Source organism: Rosa chinensis, chromosome 5 (assembly GCF_002994745.2).
Source record: "Rosa chinensis cultivar Old Blush chromosome 5, RchiOBHm-V2, whole genome shotgun sequence".
Classification (NCBI taxonomy): domain Eukaryota; kingdom Viridiplantae; phylum Streptophyta; class Magnoliopsida; order Rosales; family Rosaceae; genus Rosa; species Rosa chinensis.
Window position 1 is genome coordinate 87,291,617 of NC_037092.1, and position 18,514 is coordinate 87,310,130.

Here is an 18,514-nt window from a genome sequence, read left to right on the forward strand (position 1 = left end):
GTCCAAACTCTCCCTCTGTAACAATGAAACCCCAAACCTTGGCTTGTGAAGTGGGAATTGCAAATGACGGAGCACATACCTGAAGATGTTATAGTAAAAATCTTCCAGAGGTTGCCCATCAAATCCTTAATCCGCTTCACCTCTCTTTCGAAGCGCTAGCCCTTCATCATACTCCGCGACCCTCACTTCGCCACATCAAAGTTCCAAATCACTTCCCACAACAACAAAAGTGTGTGTTTCCTCAGCCACCTTGATTCTGCCTTCTTCGAATCGGTCAACTTGCAAACGACGACGTCGGCTTTGAGAAATCTTCGCTGCCCATTCAACCAACCAGACAGTATGGTTTTCATACACTCCTCATGCCGTGGTTTGGTATTTGCAACTTTTAATGGGCAGGGAATATCGAGGTATGTATGGAACCCATCAACTGGGTTCTTCAAAAAACTACCTGATCCAGGTGTTAAAGGTGAGTTCCAAGTCTTCAATGGTTTTGGGTATATCTCGGCCACCGACGACTATAAGATTGTCGTAGCCAACTCTAAACTTAAGGAGGGAGAGGAAGCCAAGATCCACATCTTCTCGTCGAAATCCAACTCTTGGAAAAGGATTCAAGATTCCCAATATTCCGCCTCATCAACGACAATCATGGGCACTATTTTAAATGAGGCACTTCATTGGCTGGAGATGTTTGATGACGCTATAGTTGCTTTTGATTTAGTAGATGAGGAGTTCCAGACAATGCCGCTGCCTGTTGTTGAGGATCACTATGCTGGTGACTATTTCAGACATCTAAGGGTTCTTAGAGGTTGCTTGTATGTGTTTGGTCAGGCTGATACTAATGCTGGCTCTATGGATATGTGGGTCATGAGTAAGAATGAGCAAACAGGGGATTCCCCCGCCGCAGCCCACCCCCCCCCCCGCGCGCGCCTGCCTCAAGTTTTCCTCGGGCCCCCGTTCCCCATCTGGGGATATTTTCAAATAGGGGATTCCCCGCCCCCGCATTTGCCATTTTATCTATATGAACTTTTTTTGTTTTCTATTTTGAAATTTTTTATTTTCTATATTTTTGATTTTTTTTCCTTTCTTTTTTAACAAAAAACAATCCACAAATCACAATTATACGACAATCCAACTGTAGGATCCTCACAGATCACCTAGAGGATCATCTTTACCGATTTATACAATGATCCAACGGTCGAATCCTCACGGATCGCCCTTAGGTTCATCCTCTCAAAATTATAAGAAGATCCAACGGTCAGATCCTCCCGATCACCTAAAGGATCATCTTTACCTATTTATACGATGATCCAACGGTCAGATCCTCACGAATCGCCCTTAGGTTCATCCTCTCAAAATTATGTGAAGATCCAACGGTTGGATAGTCCTGGATCGCCCTTAGAATCATCCTCACAAAATTATATGATGATCCATCGGTCGGATCCTCCCGGATCACCTTTTGAATCATCTTTTCACAATTATACGAAGATCCAACGGTCGGATCCTCACGGATCGCCCTTAGGATCATCCTCTCAAAATTATGTGAAGATCCAACAGTTGGATCGTCCCAGATCGCCTTTAGAATCATCCTCACAAAATTATACGACGATCCAACGGTCGAATCCTCACGGATCTTCTTTTGAATCGTCTGTTCACAATTATACGAAGATCCAACTGTCGGACCCTCATGAGAAATAAGAAAAATTATAAAAATGCCCAGGTTGGAAAAAAAAAAAACAAAAAACAAAATGGGGAACCCGCATGGGTAATGGGAAACCCCGCCCCCGCACCCCCGCGGGGGAAATAAGTACCCCCACGCCCGCCCCCGCCCCCGCCCCCGCTTGACAAATGCGGGGAAAACCCACGGGTACCCCGCCCCCCACCCCCGTTTGCTCATTCCTAGTCATGAGGGAATATGATGTGGGTAACTCCTGGACTAAGCTATTTAACTTAAAAGTTTTCCAATCAGCCTGAGCAAATATATGACGTCAAGTCAATCTGGGTTATGGAAACTGGTACATTTCTGGAGATACATTCTAACTCTGAAAGGAGGGTGAAGTTGGTAAGGAGTTATTATAATCAAGAGAAGATCGAAGAGATTCATATGGATAGACAGTCAATGATTGGATATGAAGAGAGTCTACTTTGGCTTCAGTAAATGATTACTCTCTGCATCCAAATTCAGGTTAGTTGCTCCTCATTTTCACTCTGCTTAATATATGTTGAATGTACTATTGACTTTTGTAAGTTTGAGTTTGTGACTTTAAATATGGGTAAAAAGTTACAAGTCATTCAACATTTCCTTGTAGTTAGAAAGGTGTACTAAGAAATGGCTTCTCTACATGCTTGATGTTATACCACAACATAAGTATTAAACTTTGCCTATATAATTTGTTGTACATTACATGACTGCACCCGAAGAGAATCTTGTTTTCCTGTATAATTGATCTATGCATTCAAATTCTGATTATCCCTTTGAAACTAAAACAATCTTTTACTATCTTTTGTATTTTACCGTGTACGTTTAGGCTTTTAACCATTAGATTTTCATTCTTTTAATGTTTGGAGAGTTTGCTAGATACGTCAATGTGAGGATTCAATTTTATGGGATTCATTTGAAGACCTGGTTCATGTGTGGTCACCAGAGACTAGAGTGTTGATTAGCCTAAGTAGATATATGGTACAACGAGGACCATATGAACCCATTTTGAAATTGATGCAAGATGGTTAGACACAGAAAGGAAGTTGAAGCATCTCTTTTGTTAAGTATCAGCAGAAGATCACATGTTATACTATGCTGTTAAGGTTTACAAACTTAAGAGTTATGCAGGTTGACCGCTGTTTGCAATATTAAAGAAGTTCGATCTCTTCATTTTCCATATACCTTTTCTTTCTTTCTTTTTTTCTCTTGATTTGTATTTTTCCTTCTGTCTTCATAGAGCTTTAGAATACATCACAGTACACTCAGATGATATGATCTCATATCATATACCAGTCATCTTCTATTATGGTGCAACACCAACAGAAGATGGAAAAAATGATACAGAGATTGAAAATTTGAACAGTCTTTTCTTCCTTTAGACTTGGTGGATTCTTCTAGTTTTTGATAGTCCTATGGACTTAAAATGATTGCTAATATCATTTGACTCCACTGCAATTGGTTCCCAACAAATTTTGTGTGATTAATTTATTCTCTTCGATTTTTGTTACTCATTGTTTGATCCCTATTATTCCACTGAAAAATGAATTGAAAGAAGTAAACTTATATATGCCCCTGGAACTAAATCATGCAAAATTTGTTGAATTACTGTATCATCTTTTGCATTGAAATGGACTGTGTTAAGTTTCGAAAATGTGTATCATGTTTAATTCCACTCTTTGGGATGTTTTCGAGATGACATGGGCATGTGTATTATGTCACTTCAGTTCTGGTGTTGAATATTTGTGTCTGTAAACACTCAAAAAATGCAATGACTGTCCATGGTCTCCGAAATTCTTAAAGTTAGGAAATTGAGCATAATACTGTGCATCTTCATTTAGCTGTTTTTCACTCTAGATGTGTGCATGAATGGATGTTATATCATAATGTGAAAAGGTGTTGTTGCATAATACGTGTGAGCATTTTAATTGCTTAATTCAATCACTTTAATAATAAGGCAAAAAGATGTTTTTCCTTGTAACTCTCACTATTTGCTTTCTGATGATTGAATAGTGTTTGAATAGTTGTTTAACTTGTTGTTCTTTAAATGAAGTTATACATTATTTAAAATTGTATTCTTTTGTATTCTATCATACTTCAGCTGCTCCTAGAATAGAAGGGAGCTTATGAGTTCATTTTCAGATTTTCTTGGTTTAACAGGTCAGTGAATCTGTTCTGAAAATGCCTTTTTTTCTTTTCTTCTTTTTTCTTCTGTAGGGATTTTAGAGCATACACATGCAAGAACAAGTGTGTGAGGACCAGATGAAGTGGATCCAGTTCTGAGGATCCTGGAGCACCTTGCTTCATCCGCCGAGCTACTGTTTATTAGAGGCTATGTATGCATCTCTGTTAACATGTTGTTAATATATGAAAATGATATGCTAAGATAATGTTTCAGTTGTGTTGTTCTGTGATCCTATGCTAAGATAATGTTTCAGTTGTGTTGTTCTGTGATCCTATGCTAAGATAATGTTTCAGTTGTGTTGTTCTGTGATCCTATCAATAAAGGGGATAAATTTTTTATAGTCTTACTAAATTAAATGACATCAAGTTTGTTGGTTTTGAATATGAAACTCGGTTGTCGATTAAGCTAGGATGTGCTGTAAGGACTTGGATTAATTAGGACTCATTCTCCATTTCGCTCATTGTTATTGATTTTAGAAAGCGGGGAGGGAAACTAAAATACTCTCAGAATCAGTGGTTTTAAGCAAGTTGGAATGACTATCTGTGGTGATTTGAATGTCAGAGATGTATCGGAAGACAGATAAACATGGTTTCACCATTTCATAGAGGTGGAAGATGAAATTTTGGAGGGCAATGTCTTAGGGAAACAGAGCCCGGCAAAGAACGATTGATTTTCTGACGGATTTGTATCCATAATCTATAGAAAACAGAATTAACAAAGGACTAGCATCTACGAATTGAGATCCGAAATAGTCTTACCAAATTCATTCACAACATTAAATAACTTGTCTTCACAGGGTTCGGGCTGATAAGAATATGATCAATTGTATTAGAAATTTACTATATACTAAAGGTGGGTTACTGTTCATAGGCACGGTTCCTAAGCAACTCCTTATGAACAGTATGTTTCTGTTGTTGCCCCTGCCACCTCTCACGACATTTACCGTCTTACCCTCACCTGTACTTTTGTCCTCTTCGCACCGCTTTGACCTCGCACAGAAACTAATTTGGTTGTTTTGATCAATAGAGTGAGAGAGAGAACCAAGAAAGCAGAAGGGAAGAAGAGATTTCCAATCGCAAACAAATCTCCATGACTCCTTCATTTTTTTCTCTGTTACCCGACACCTGTTTTTCTCTGTTACCCGACACCTGTCTACCGTCTCAAAACTCCCGCGTCTTTCTTCTCGACACCTGGTCTGCTGCTCAGTCTTCGCTACTTCGCTGCACAGAGAGGTGGAGAAAGAGAGAGAGAGAGAGAGAGCGAAGAAGGTGGTACTGTTCGTTGGCATCTACGATTCGGATTCTATCTACATGGAGAGAGGCGTCTATCTACAGTAATATTTGCTGAGCCAGATTATCGGGTTTACTGATCGATCAAAGCTGGATAGAGTTTGGGTTCTTCTTGATTCATCGAGAAGGTATTAATTGTTGAACTGATCTAATTGAAAACATTGAAATTATATTCTTTCTTTTGTTTGATTCAAAATTTTGTGGGTGTTTCAGAAAGCAGACAGTTCAGCGAAAGAGCCCGGTTTCAATCCCAGTGGCTGCTCTTGACCTTGATAATGAAGAAACTACAAAAGAAGGTACAAACCACTTTGGGTTTTCTTAATTTCTTCCCTATTTTGAAATTTAAATGCTCAATTTTTTCTTTCATTGTTCTTTTTTACTGAAATGATGGGCAGAGAGTGAGAAAGAGAAGGTAGAGCCTGAAATTGTTGTTGTGAATGAAGAAAAGAAAACATGAGAAGATGAGAAGAAGGGTGAGAGGTCTGGTGCTTCGTGCTCAAGCTTGAATTTTCCTTGCATGGATAAGCTCAGGGATGAGCTTTCGCTTTCTTGAGAGGTATCGACTTATTTTTTTCAAAAAAATTCTTCAAAATTAGTGTAAATCTTGATATGTCATTGATTGATAAAAACCCGCCAACAGTAGAAGAGGAAGGTTCAGGTTTATTCGCTCTCTCGCTCCTCCTCCCTCTCAACTTGACAGTGGTGCAGTCGTGCAGGTTTTTAGCCCATCGAAGAAGTAGTGGATCGGAGATTGAACCCAGAAGAAGAAACCGTTATGGTTTCTGAGATGCTTATCATCTTGGCTACCAGAAAAGTCCACCGTAGAAGCACCCAAAGCTTCAGTTACAGAAAGCCACCCATTACTCTTCCAAAGATCTTTGCTTTCAACTCTTTCCTCAATCGGAGGCCACTTTGCTTGGATCAAGAAGCTTCGACCAGCCAAGAAGGTAACTTTTTTCATCTGGATTGTGGTAAAGTTTTGATCTTTATGTGAAAGCATTCCTCAGTTGTAATTTTTTTGAAAAAGCGCGAATTCGTTGCTAAGCAATTTCAAGAATCCATATTTTTGTTTGTTTTATTGGGTGTGACTTTGATTTTTATAGGTTTTCTTATTTGTTTTTATACACTGATGTTATTGTTCAGGAAGACATTTGAGACTTGGATTTATATATGCTCCATTTATTGATTTATATATCATTGAAGGTGAGTGTTCTTGGAACTTCTGGACTGTGCATGTCAGGATCATATGTTGAGTAAACAGGGTAGCCACAGAGTTTCAGATGATTTTACTGTAACTGGAAGATTTCCTGTGTTTCCTAATCATGTTTGTAATTGAAATCAGGTAGACAGAACTCTCCAGAAACCTTGATATTTAGGTTTTGATGGCAGTTAATAGCATCGATCAGGCTCTGAGATAGAGAGGTTAGGCTGAAAACGAGTAGGAGAGGTTTGGTTTCCTAAGCTTATTTGCCAGATTTGAAAATTTATTTGCCGGATTTGAGATTTTCAGTTTTGATTTGATGTCATCGTAGGTTGCTGGGGTGGGAAAGAGAAGAGGAGGGGTTCAAGATTGTGATGGACTTAGAGACGATACACCAGGGCCTTGCCTCTTCCTAATAATCAGGGGATGAAGAAGAGGATGAAGAGCAGCAATATCATTGTTCAGATAGCCAAAAGTTTGAGGAGCAAATTTTGTCTTCTTGGTGTCTCTTTTGGGATACGGACTATGATCCGGCTTTAAATCATAGTCCATTCTCAACCCGATAGGCGAACATTCTCTATAAGGTGATTATTTGATTTCCAGTTTTTGTTTTCTGATTATATTTCATAATCTTTGTTTAAGTTTTGTTGTTTGTTTTCATGTGTAATTGGACAATTCTAGAATTAATGGTCATTGACTAAGATTGCTTTTGCTATTGTCTTGCTATTTGAAAATTTTACATGACAGATTTTGTCTGAGCATTTTATTGTAATTTTGCATCCCTTGGATTTTCAATTAATGCCATAGAGATTGATAAGAAACTTGAGCTTGAGCTCCATTGAGTTGCTTTGTCCATAGAGATTGTCAAAATCTTCTGAACCGTTCTCTACTTTGTTAGTTTGTTTAGATAACCATTTCATCCATATGACTATACGAAAAATATTAAATACTTTTAATAATTGGGGTCTGGATCAATAGAGTCCAAGATTCTTATCATAAATACCTGCTAAGATAGAAGAGAAGCTGTCTAGAAATTTAAAATGTAACCCTGCCTCCTGTCTCTTGCGTCGACACCTGGGTGTTCTCAGTGCTATCGTGTCTTTGCTTCTTTGCTGCAGAGAGGTGGAGAGAGATAGAGAGAGACAGAGAGAGCGAGGAAAGTGGTGATTTCTTGGACAGTTGGGTTGTATTTTGTCGAATCAAAAGAACCTCTCGGTGTAGCGACCTCTACTGCATCTCTTTCTTCGGGAAGCCTCTGTTTGCACCGACCTCCACTGTTACACCCAAATACCCAAATCGTTGATCCCAATCGTGCCACTACTGATTCCTCCGTGTCTTCTACAGCCGTATAAACGACATTGAGAGAGTTAGGTTTGTTGCTTTTCATCTGTGAATTTGAATTTGAATTTGGCTTATTCAGTGGATTGTCCCTCCACAATTTCTCATTCTCTCTGATCTTTTTCCCCGACAGTGAGAAGCAGAAAGAAAGCAGCTGAGAGAAAAAGAGAGAGAGGGTTCGTATCGGTGCAACCCAGCTACAACCGATTGTTACATCAATGTTTTCCTCCATGATCGAGAGATAGAGTCGTCGTTTGGAGGAGTTTTTGATGGTGCAACCCAGGTATTATTGCCAGCTCTTTCTCACTAATTTCTTTTTTGGGGGTTTTATAATTTTTTTTTTTTTTGGCATCGGACAGAGCTTTGTTGCTTGCGATTTGTGAATTTGGATTTTGATCAAGGTAATTGTGGTCAGATTATCAATGCATTGCTTTTGTTCCTTTTCTCCAGTTGCTTTTGATTAGGGTAATTAGGTGGGCGGGTTCTGGGTTTTTACTTGATGCATGTTATTTTTTTTTTTTTGTGCAGGAATAGATTCGGCAAAGAAGACCTCATTTGGCAAGTGTTCTTGCTTTCTAGACTTTTGTTGAATTTAGCATGAGAGTTGTCAGAGAAATCATGCTCAAGTTTAAATCTTTAGAAATTTTTTGATAATGTTTCTTTTTCTGAGATCTCTAGATTGATAGTTCAAAGCTTCCGTTCTCTTCTGTAAGCCTTTCTGAAATAAATTTTTACCAGATGCTAAGAAATATTTTAGGTTCTCTAAACTTCAAATTTAGTTATGTTGGCCCGGCAAAGGGATTAGATGAGTCTATATTACACTGGCTGAGATAGGTGAAATATAAGCAAGGTATTCTTCACCTTCAACCAAAGAAAGTGAAGGAGGACTTGGTCATGAAAAACATAGATTTGGCTGGTGTTTAGAGCAATGTGATCAATAACCATGACATAAAACTCAAAGAAGAAGAAAGTGCCTTGCTGAAGGCTTGAAGATTCCAGTTTAGACGCTTAGACATGTGAGAGTAAAGCAGCTCCAGTTTTGTCATATCAATTTTTCTGCTTGGTGTTGTAAATATATCATTATCATTAGGTTTTCCATAAGCAAGGTTCTGATTTTTTTATACTGAACCCTGCAAGTTTGGTTAATCTATTATTGGATTTGAGATTGTAGTAGATCTGATTGAGAGCTTAATACAAATCTAAATTGTTAACTGTGTCAATTTGTTTTTGTTACCTACAACATTTTCTCTTAGTCTACTACAACTAAATTAATCAACCACAAACCCCGCGGCAAAGCGCAGGTAAACTGTTCCTATTTAATGTTAAACTGTGATTGGTTTTGTATGCAGGTTTCATATGCTACTGTTGTAAGAAATTGGTCTGCAAGGTCTGAAGAGAAGGAGAAAGTTTGGGTACAGCAAGAAGGAAACTGGGAAAAGAGATTAAATAGGTAATGAATAGGACATAACTAAAATGTTCCACCTGTTCTTATTTTTCTGTTTTCCTTTTGATAATGTGTGTTGATTATTTCTTCTTCTGGATATGTAGGCATGCAATTGTTTTGAGCAGCAGATGAATGGCAACCAAAAAGATGAAGTGATTTGCGAAGCAAGCGAAAAGATGAAGTGGTCTGCCAGTGATATGGTCGGGTCATTATTTTGTTTCTCTCCTTTTCAATTTTTCATTGTCGTTTATAGTATTTAGATTTGAATATGCATTTGTAGCCAAAATAATGAACATCAGTTGTGTTTGTTTAAAATCTGTACACTGACTGTGATTTGAACCTATTTGTTGCGGTCAAGATTTTGGGTAACATGCTTTAATCCTGTGGCGGAAGAAATCAGAAGGAGTATGTAATCTTCAAGATTACTGTAAGGACAGCTACACTAGAATGAGCCTGAGATTCAATTAGGACATAACTTCAATCTGTGTTTTGACCAATTGAATTTCAGGCTCATTGTTTTGTATTTGTTTTTACAGTATCCTTTGAGATTAGATACCCCTTCTGAATTCTTCGGCTACTGGATTAAAGCATGTTTGCCAAAATCTTCCCTCGCAACTAAGAATTTCAAATTAAGCTCAGTCTGCAATTTTTCATGAAGATAATTGATGTCCCATTTTCCAGTAGTTAGTTTGTATGAAGATTCTGTTATGTACATGTGTATAAATTGGTATATTGATATATGGATTATAGATTGATTATGCTGTCAGTTTCTGGCAAATTGTCAAATTCTCAATAACAAGTATAGATAGTACATATACAAAGTGCAATTCAAGTCATATCAATACAAGCAATGCCACGATGTCTTACCACATTGTTATTTGTTTCTCATGATTTGTGCTTTGTTTGTCGATTTCATTATTATTCCATTTTTAATTTCCAGTTTTAATTGAAAGAAGAAGACAAGTTGGTGAAAAGAACAATCAGAGAATTCGGAAAAATTGGTGCGCAAAGTTTTAGGTACACGAATGTTTTTATGAATTGTAGTTGCTAAACCTATGGGATATTTATATGCTAAAATGTTGGGAATGCTTAATAACTACCATATGTTTTCCAGCAATGGCATCAAGTTTATACTATATACGAAAGTTGAGTTCCACTGTGCCACTGTTCCTAAGGGCTACAGTAGGGAACAGATCCTGAGGGTTGGAAAGACGGTCTTGCCCTTGGTTGAGATGTTTTGCTATGGTTCTGTCGTTGACCTTGAATTGGATAAGGATAAAGGTAGGTTCTTGCTCTTTCTGTTTTTGGAAATAATTTGCACCAGCATCTGTACACCGACATCAGATCTTGCAGACTATCAAGATCAGTTTTAGCCCACGATAAAAAAGTGTTTTTTCTTTTCGGATTTTGTTGTTCGCCCAGTGCAGAGAGAGAGAGAGAGAGAGAGAGAGAGAGAGGAGAACGGGGAAGAAGGAGAAGAGAGGGACGGAGACATTCCACTGCACGTTTCCTGTTCAAAATCTCAAACTTGCAACTGCTCAGTTTATTCTTTTGAGGTATGATTGGTAAATCTGGATCGGTTTTTTTTTTTTTTGAAATAGATGTTTTGGATGTTGTGCTTGAAATAGATCTTTTCTTTTCAAGTTACAGAAGTCAACTTGAACATGTGCTATATAATTTGATATTTTGAATTGGAAGAGATTTTGAAACTGGTGAGATTGTCTGTGGCTCAAAGATGATACTGCTTCTTAAATTTGCAAAGTTTGAGCGTTTCTCAGTAGTGGATTTGTCAAATTGTGTATATGTGTGTGACTTGATCGATTTGAGTTTCTTAATAGCAGGTTCCTGTATGTATTTTGGTTTGAAATAACATGACTATTCACTTCTGCTTCCTTCTATTGGTTTCAGATAACATGTTTAATCACTTTGGGTTCCTTTTAATTGGTTTGAGATAATGCAGTCAGTCATTTAGCTGGTATTCCTTGAGCTGCAACTTTTGAATTGCCATAAACATTTATTGGAGTAATTGGTTTGGGTTTATTTTGGGGTGTCAATTAATGAAAGCCAATTAACAACCCAGCCTTATGACAAATTTAGATTGACTATTTTTGTATCTTGCATTATTGACTGTACAACTAACTTTAGACAATTTTTTTTTTTTGAAATGACTAACTTTAGACAATTAAGTGTTCTGAATTTTGATCAAATACGACTAAATGGATCAAATATATTTAAATTGTTGATATATTTGTTAGTTTATGATCATTACAGAACCCCCAACTTATTGTTTTCTGATCCAATTGCTTATTGACTGTATAGGGTAGTAACATTGATTGAAACAATATTGAGAATGTATAAATATCTTTTCTACCTCAAGCAACACTTCTTCATTTCATTCAAAAAAAAAAAAAAACCCGCCGCAATGCGCGGGCAATCTTGCTAGTTATACTCTATATTAAAGGAGGGTGCGGGATTTACTGTTCATCATCGGCTTAGTAACAGTACCGGCTCCAGCCGAGCCGATGATGAAAAGACGATATGGTCCTCCTTTTCCTTTTAATTACAATCGGCCATTCACCCTAGCCCGATCTTTTTCCACGCTTCTGTCCCCAATACCCTAGATCTGCAGATAGAGAACAAATCCAGAGAGATAGGGAAGAACGATCCAGAGAGAGAGAGATCGGGTGTGATAGAAGCATACTAGAAAGAGAGAGAGAGAGAGAGAGAGAGAGAGAGAGAGAGAGAGAGAGAGAGAGAGAGAGAGAGCAAAAGAGAGCCAGAGAGGAAGAAGACCTCCATCCGTCAGCACGGGCCGCCGCAATTCGAAGAAAGTCCCTCGCCCTCAATCGTCAGAAAGGAGAGAAGAAAAAGTTGAGAAGAAAGAAGACAAACCCAGAAGTGGTTAAATAAACTGCAAGGGACTTTCAGGGTAAAAGAAATGAAGAACCCAGTAACGATTTTGTCTATAGTTTTTGTCTTGATTATTTATCTAGGACTGTACTTTAGATAAATTGATTATTGTATCTTTTGGATTATTTGCTCTTAGTGCAAGTGGTTACAACTCTGTGATCAGCAAGTTACAGTTTAAAAAACGATAAGAGGGTTTTTCCATTTGTGATTACTATGAATGAATTTTTGTTAGTAATCTGGAATTGAATTGATTTACAGAAGGAGTTGGGTTATTCAGTTATTCTTATTGTCTTTTTTGTTTTTTAATTTGAAAATTTTTAATTGTATTGTTCATAGGTTGAGTTTCGTTTTTTTTTTTTTTTGATGTCTGTTTTTAATTTGCAGATTGTACATATTGAAGGGGGAGAGATTTGGACTGAAAACAAAGAAAAGAGGTTTGTTGTTGTGCTGTAAATTTTATTCGTTGTTGTTGTCTGTGTTTCATTGTATTTACTTTTGTTTAGTTGATCAGTTGAAAATTTTGTTTGTTCTGGTTTTGAGTTTTAGTATGATTCAATTTGATCCCAGAATATATGTAATGTTTTGAAATTAAAGTGATCGAGTAATTTGTGTGTTCATTAATGATATCCTCGATTATGATTTGTACATAATGATGGTTGGATTTGGTTGATCTTACTTTCGGAATGTATGCAACAGTTAAAGCTTAAAAAGCTTAAAAAAAAAAAAAAAGGGAATCAGTTTTCGTAGCTTATGATAACTCAGCAGGTATAACCATATCTTATGATAAGTCAGGAGGTCTTTAGCTACTTCAAATTTGTTTGGTACTCTTTTGTTAGTTTACCTTGGTTTTGTCAATTCATAGATCGTAAAACAATATGATAGATGGTATTGAAATAATCAATTTAGTACTACCTCATGTGTTCATTTTGTTCTTTCTTTAACAAACTACGCATGATCTAAAAACAGAAACCAAAGATCGTGTGTAAATAACAAAATACTACTTAACTATTTATCTCTACTGGCTTACTAGCATCTTCCTGCATAACATTACAATACAGAGATTCATTTTTAAAATGTTCAATCAATTCTCTCTACTCTTAAAAAAGTGCTCATCAACTCTTGGTTTTCATTCTGATAATTTTAGTGTTTTCTATCTGCTTGCATTTTCAACAAACAAAGAACCTCACTTAAGAATAATCGTCTAGTTTCTAAGGTCTCGATTACCGCCTTTTGCCTATTTCATGTTGCTGGTCTGAGAGTTGGCTTCTTCTATTTAGTTTGATTGACTATGGTTTAATTTCTTTAGTATTGATATTGGTAAGTACATAAGGAACTTCTTAATTGTTTCTTCATTTTGTATGAAAATCCATGGGCTGAAAGAAAAAAAAAATCACTGGATTATGTAGTCAAATTTTAGGTGTAATTCACTATTTCTGGACGGTAAAAGATTTGCATTTTATCAATGTTTGTTCGTAGATGAGTGACACAGTGTTATCAGTGTTTGTTTAATTTGACTTCCAACGTTGTTTTAAATCGACACAGTTCATTAAAAAAAAAAAAAAACAATTCCTCTTTTGGTAAGTTGACAATGTCAAATGTTTTTGGCTTTTATTTTCATAGAGTGTGCGAGGAAGCTTTCAATAGAAGAAGAGGTATATGTTTGATTTGGATTTCGTCTCAAATTCAGTGTGTACCTGCTTCCTATGTAACATTTCATTTCAGTGTCTAAATGTTATTTATCATTTCTATGTATCATTTCAATGTTGTTTTAGGTAATCACATTCAGTTTCTTTTCTATCTTTTTTCACGTGGAACTTGATTTTTAATCGCTGCCTTATCAAACAGGCTGTTATTAATTGTAGAGGACGTTGCGCAAGGAATCTAAACATATAGAGTGCAGGTATGTGAAATTACACTATATATTAAAGGAGGGAGTGTAGAGTTTAAAAATAGGGAAATCAAGGTCTGAGAATAGAGTGATTGATACAAACTTCTTTGGCTCAATCAAGGCATGTAGTTAAGGCTTTTCTCTATGTGCTTCGATCGAACCAAAGATGAGCTTGGTATAGGTTACAGTTTTTTATTTATTTATTTATTTTGGCTTGCAGAAACTTTGTATTATAGTTATTGTTAGTAACTTTACAATTAATTTTAGTGTTTCATAGTTGTTTTATTTGATTTCTGAAGATTTTATGCAAAAGAATTTTGGTACTATCTTTCTGCAACTGTTTCTTTGTCTATTGCTCAGTATCATCTTGCTTGCTTATTCTTATTCAGGTATGAATTCTAAAAAAATTAGGTTGCTTCTGTATTGAGTTTATGGTATGTATAGCCATGATAACATCAAATTCTATTCTTAGTACAGTAAAACCCCTGAACAAATTTCGTATATTTATATTTAGCAAATTATTTATTTGGAACTATTTATGCTTTGTTTGTTGAGTTCCGTTTTTCAGTTTAATTGCTTTTTGCTGTATGTAGAAATAATGTCAGCGATACTACAATTTTCATTACACACGTGTTTAATGTTATGTAGAAAAAAAAATGTTTTTTTTTTCCTGATGGATACATATGAATAGAGTGTATATTACATTCAAGCAAATAAATTAAAAAAAAAAAACATTTTCAATTTGCTTCTCTTTTTAAATAAAACTGTGTTGATAAAACATATTTTTAAACGCAGTTATGCCTCCCAAGAGCAGGACAACAAGGAAAAGAAGCTTCTTAGAAGATCACAGCTCAGTAAATTTATCCAAGAGCAGCACAACAAGAAAAAGAAGGCTCTTAGATGGAGATCCCTGCTCAGCAAATTTATATCATGCTGAGAGTCTGGCTGAAAGCTCATCAAGACCAGGGGATATATGTGTAAACTCATGCAATGAGACTGAAAGTACAATAGGTAATTCCAAGCAGTTACTCAATATTTGCAAAAGAAAATTAATAGACAATATACATAAGAGCTTGATCTGTTGTTTTATATTATCACAACATTTAATAAGTAGTATCTTTCAGATTATAGATGTTCATGAAATCAGTGTCAAATTTTTTCTATGCACTGTATGCAAAATTATTATATTAATTAATACTGTGAGTAACAATTTTTAAATTTTATATGCAGTTGGAGGTTCATCTTTTTTGGGTCAGGGGTTATATCAAAAGAGTAGACAAGGTTTTAAGTTTTCTATTTCAAGTTTTACTGTTTTATATTCACAGAACATTTAATTCCAATGAACAACATGATTCTGACCTTCATTTGTTCAATTTGGTCGGTCTGATACTTAGAACTAACTCTTTTATCTTTATGTTTACAATTGCAGGAATGACTACGAAGTATGAGGATTTTGGTGACAATGTTTTTGCATGTAATCATTGTGGCGCACGTTTTTGGTTGAAAGAAGCAAACAAACAAAAGTCCAAGAATGCACCCATCATCTATACAAATTGTTGTAAGAAAGGAGAAATCAAAGTTCAGCAATCAAACCCAACACCGGCATTTCTTGAACATCTATTGAATCCAGAAAATGGTCCAGAAAGCAGGCTTTTCAGAGATAATATTAGAGTTTACAATTCAATGTTCTCTTTTACATCAATGGGAGCAACAATTGATCATGGTGTAAACGTTGGATCAGGTCCTTATGTCTTCAAAATAAATGGTCAAGTACATCATTTAATGGGTTCTATGTTGCCTCCTGATGGTGAATGTCCTAAATATGCACAATTATACATCTATGATACAAAAAATGAGGTTGCAAATCGTATTAACGCTATTGATCCTTCTCATATCAATGAAAAAATAAAACCAGATATTGTACAAGGATTGATTAAGATGTTTGATGAAATTAATGAGTTGGTTAAAACTTATCGAATGATCAGAGATAAATTTGAAGATAATTCTTTGCCTTCATTCAATGTGACTATGCTTAGTCGCCAACCAACTGATAGTAAACAATATGAGGAACCAACAAGTGAGGAAATTAGCGGTTTAATCGTTGGTGATATTGGAGAATTCAATTCAAATAAATATATAGTCATTCAATCAAACGACGGACATTTAAAGCGGATTTTCAAAATACATCCAAAGTACATGTCATTACAATACCCAATTCTTTTTCCATATGGTGAAGATGGATATAAACCTGATCTACGAATGCAAGCAACTGCAACAAATCGTGAAAAGAAAAGAGATAAGATATCAATGCGAAGTTTTATTGCATATCAGATTCAAGATAGAAATAACAAAGCGAACACTTTATTAAAAGGTGGACGACTGTTTCAGCAATTTTTAGTTGACTCTTATGCAACTATTGAAGAACATCGTTTGGACTACATTAGAAAAAATCAAAGAGATTTAAGAAGTGAAGCTTACAAAGACATTTGTACTGCATCTTCAGCTGGAATCAATGAAGGTCGTAATTTAGGACAAAAAGTTTTTTTACCAAGCTCTCACACTGGAAGCCCTAGATACATGATCAACAATTATCAAGATGCAATGGCAATTTGTAGACAATATGGCAATCCAGATCTATTTATAACTTTTACTTGCAATGTTAAATGGCCAGAAATATTGAGATATTTTGAAAATGAACCTGGATATAAACAAGAAGATAGGCCTGACATAATTTCAAGAATTTTTAAATTGAAATTAAATGATATGATTACATATATTAAATCTGGAGAACCTTTTGGAGAAATTGAAGCAGGTAAGTCCGTTAGTGTAAAAAACCTCACTGTACATATTTTTTTTGTTCATTTTTTTGTCAAATTTATTTTATTTCCATGAAATTTAACTTAAGTTTAATTTTATAAATGTGCCAAAAATAAGTATATCTAAATTTTCATTTCTCCTTTTTCAATACAGATGTTTGCACGGTAGAATTTCAGAAGAGAGGACTCCCTCATGCCCATATGCTATTTTGGTTGAAAAGAAATTACAAATGTTATACAGCGACTGATATAGATTCTATTATCTCAGCTGAATTACCAGAAAAAGATACCAATCCAGAACTTTTTAAAATTGTTAGCCAATTCATGATTCATGGGCCTTGCGGACAAATAAATCCAAAATCTCCTTGCATGCGAGATGGAAAATGTTCTAAATTTTTTCCAAAACCATACAACACAAACACTACATTTGAAATAAATATGCCACCAACATACAGACGTCGTGATGACGACACAAGATTTGTAGTAAAAGATGATGTACATATCGGCAATAATTTTGTTGTACCATACAATTCTAATTTATTATTGAGATATAACGCTCATATCAATGTTGAATCATGTTCCCAATCTATGCTGATCAAATATTTATTTAAATATATAAATAAAGGTCCAGATAGAGCTCGAATTATGTTTCATGAAAATCTAAATGATGAAATTCAGACTTATCTTAATTGTCGTTACCTAACTCCTCATGAATCTGTGTGGAGATTATTTGAATATGAAATTCATTCTAGACATCCTTCAGTTCAACATTTACAAATTCATATGCCTTTAGAACAAAATATCATTTTCAATGAAACTGATTCTCTTGAATCAATAATAAGATATAGAAGTACAGAAGATACTACGCTCACTGGATGGTTTAAAGCAAATATAACTTATCCAGAAGCACGAGAATTAACTTACACTGAATTTCCAACTAAATTTGTATGGGACAATAGAAAAAAATTTTGGGCACCAAGAAAACAATATCAAACCATTGGCAGAATAGCACACATACATCCTGCATTAGGTGAATTATATTTTATGAGAATGCTATTAAATATTCAAAAAGGTTGTTGTAATTACAATTCAATAAGAACAGTAAACGGCATTATACATTCTTCTTATCAAGACGCATGTCGAGCTTTGGGTTTGTTAGGTGATGATAAAGAATGGATTGAAGCACTAACAAATTCTTCACATGTTGCAACAGCTTCAGAAATGCGCCATCTTTTTGTTACAATAATTTTGTTTTGTGATGTCGCCAATCCTCAAATGCTATTTGATTCACATTGGTCAAATATGTGTGATGATATCTTATACAAACTTCGAATTGAATCCGGAATTCCAAATCTAATCGTACCAGAGTCAGAATTGAAAAATAGCCTTTTATTTGAATTAGAACAACTATTTAACATTTCATCCAGTTCATTAAAAGATCATCAACTACCGCTACCTGATGCAAATAAAATGTCAGAGTTGAATAATAGATTATTAAGAGAAGAATTAGATTACGATTGTCTTGCATTAAAGCATCAACATACAAACTTTCTGAGCCAATTGAATACCTGTCAAAAAATTGTCTACAATGAAGTTATTAGAGTCATTGAAGAAGAAAAATCAAGTATTTTCTTTGTTCATGGTTGTGGAGGAACTGGAAAGACTTTTTTGTGGCATACAATAATAAGTAAACTGAGATCTGAAGGAAAAATTGTTTTAGCTGTTGCTTCATCTGGAATTGCATCAT

The 18,514-nt window shown here is 35.5% G+C and overlaps 1 protein-coding gene and 1 long non-coding RNA gene across 3 annotated transcripts; both read left to right on the top strand.

Moving 5' to 3' along the window:
* The first annotated feature begins 4,868 nt into the window (after positions 1-4,868).
* On the top strand, positions 4,869-8,268 carry LOC112164394. 2 transcript variants are annotated; one of them, XR_005799866.1, is made up of 11 exons: positions 4,869-5,298; positions 5,384-5,466; positions 5,566-5,726; positions 5,887-6,117; positions 6,314-6,373; positions 6,513-6,617; positions 6,703-6,955; positions 7,490-7,742; positions 7,843-7,992; positions 8,069-8,110; positions 8,238-8,268. It is a non-coding gene; the product is annotated as an uncharacterized LOC112164394 (long non-coding RNA). The 2 variants fall into 2 exon arrangements; XR_005799867.1 differs by lacking the exon at positions 8,069-8,110.
* A 3,655-nt stretch (positions 8,269-11,923) lies between these two features.
* Positions 11,924-16,936, top strand: LOC121048877. Its single transcript, XM_040506053.1, has 7 exons — positions 11,924-12,082; positions 12,448-12,497; positions 13,909-13,963; positions 14,747-14,962; positions 15,182-15,232; positions 15,381-16,051; positions 16,922-16,936. Exons 4-7 carry the CDS (start codon positions 14,749-14,751, stop codon positions 16,934-16,936), a joined length of 951 nt encoding a protein of 316 aa, XP_040361987.1. The 5' UTR covers positions 11,924-12,082; positions 12,448-12,497; positions 13,909-13,963; positions 14,747-14,748.
* The last annotated feature ends 1,578 nt before the right edge of the window (positions 16,937-18,514 follow it).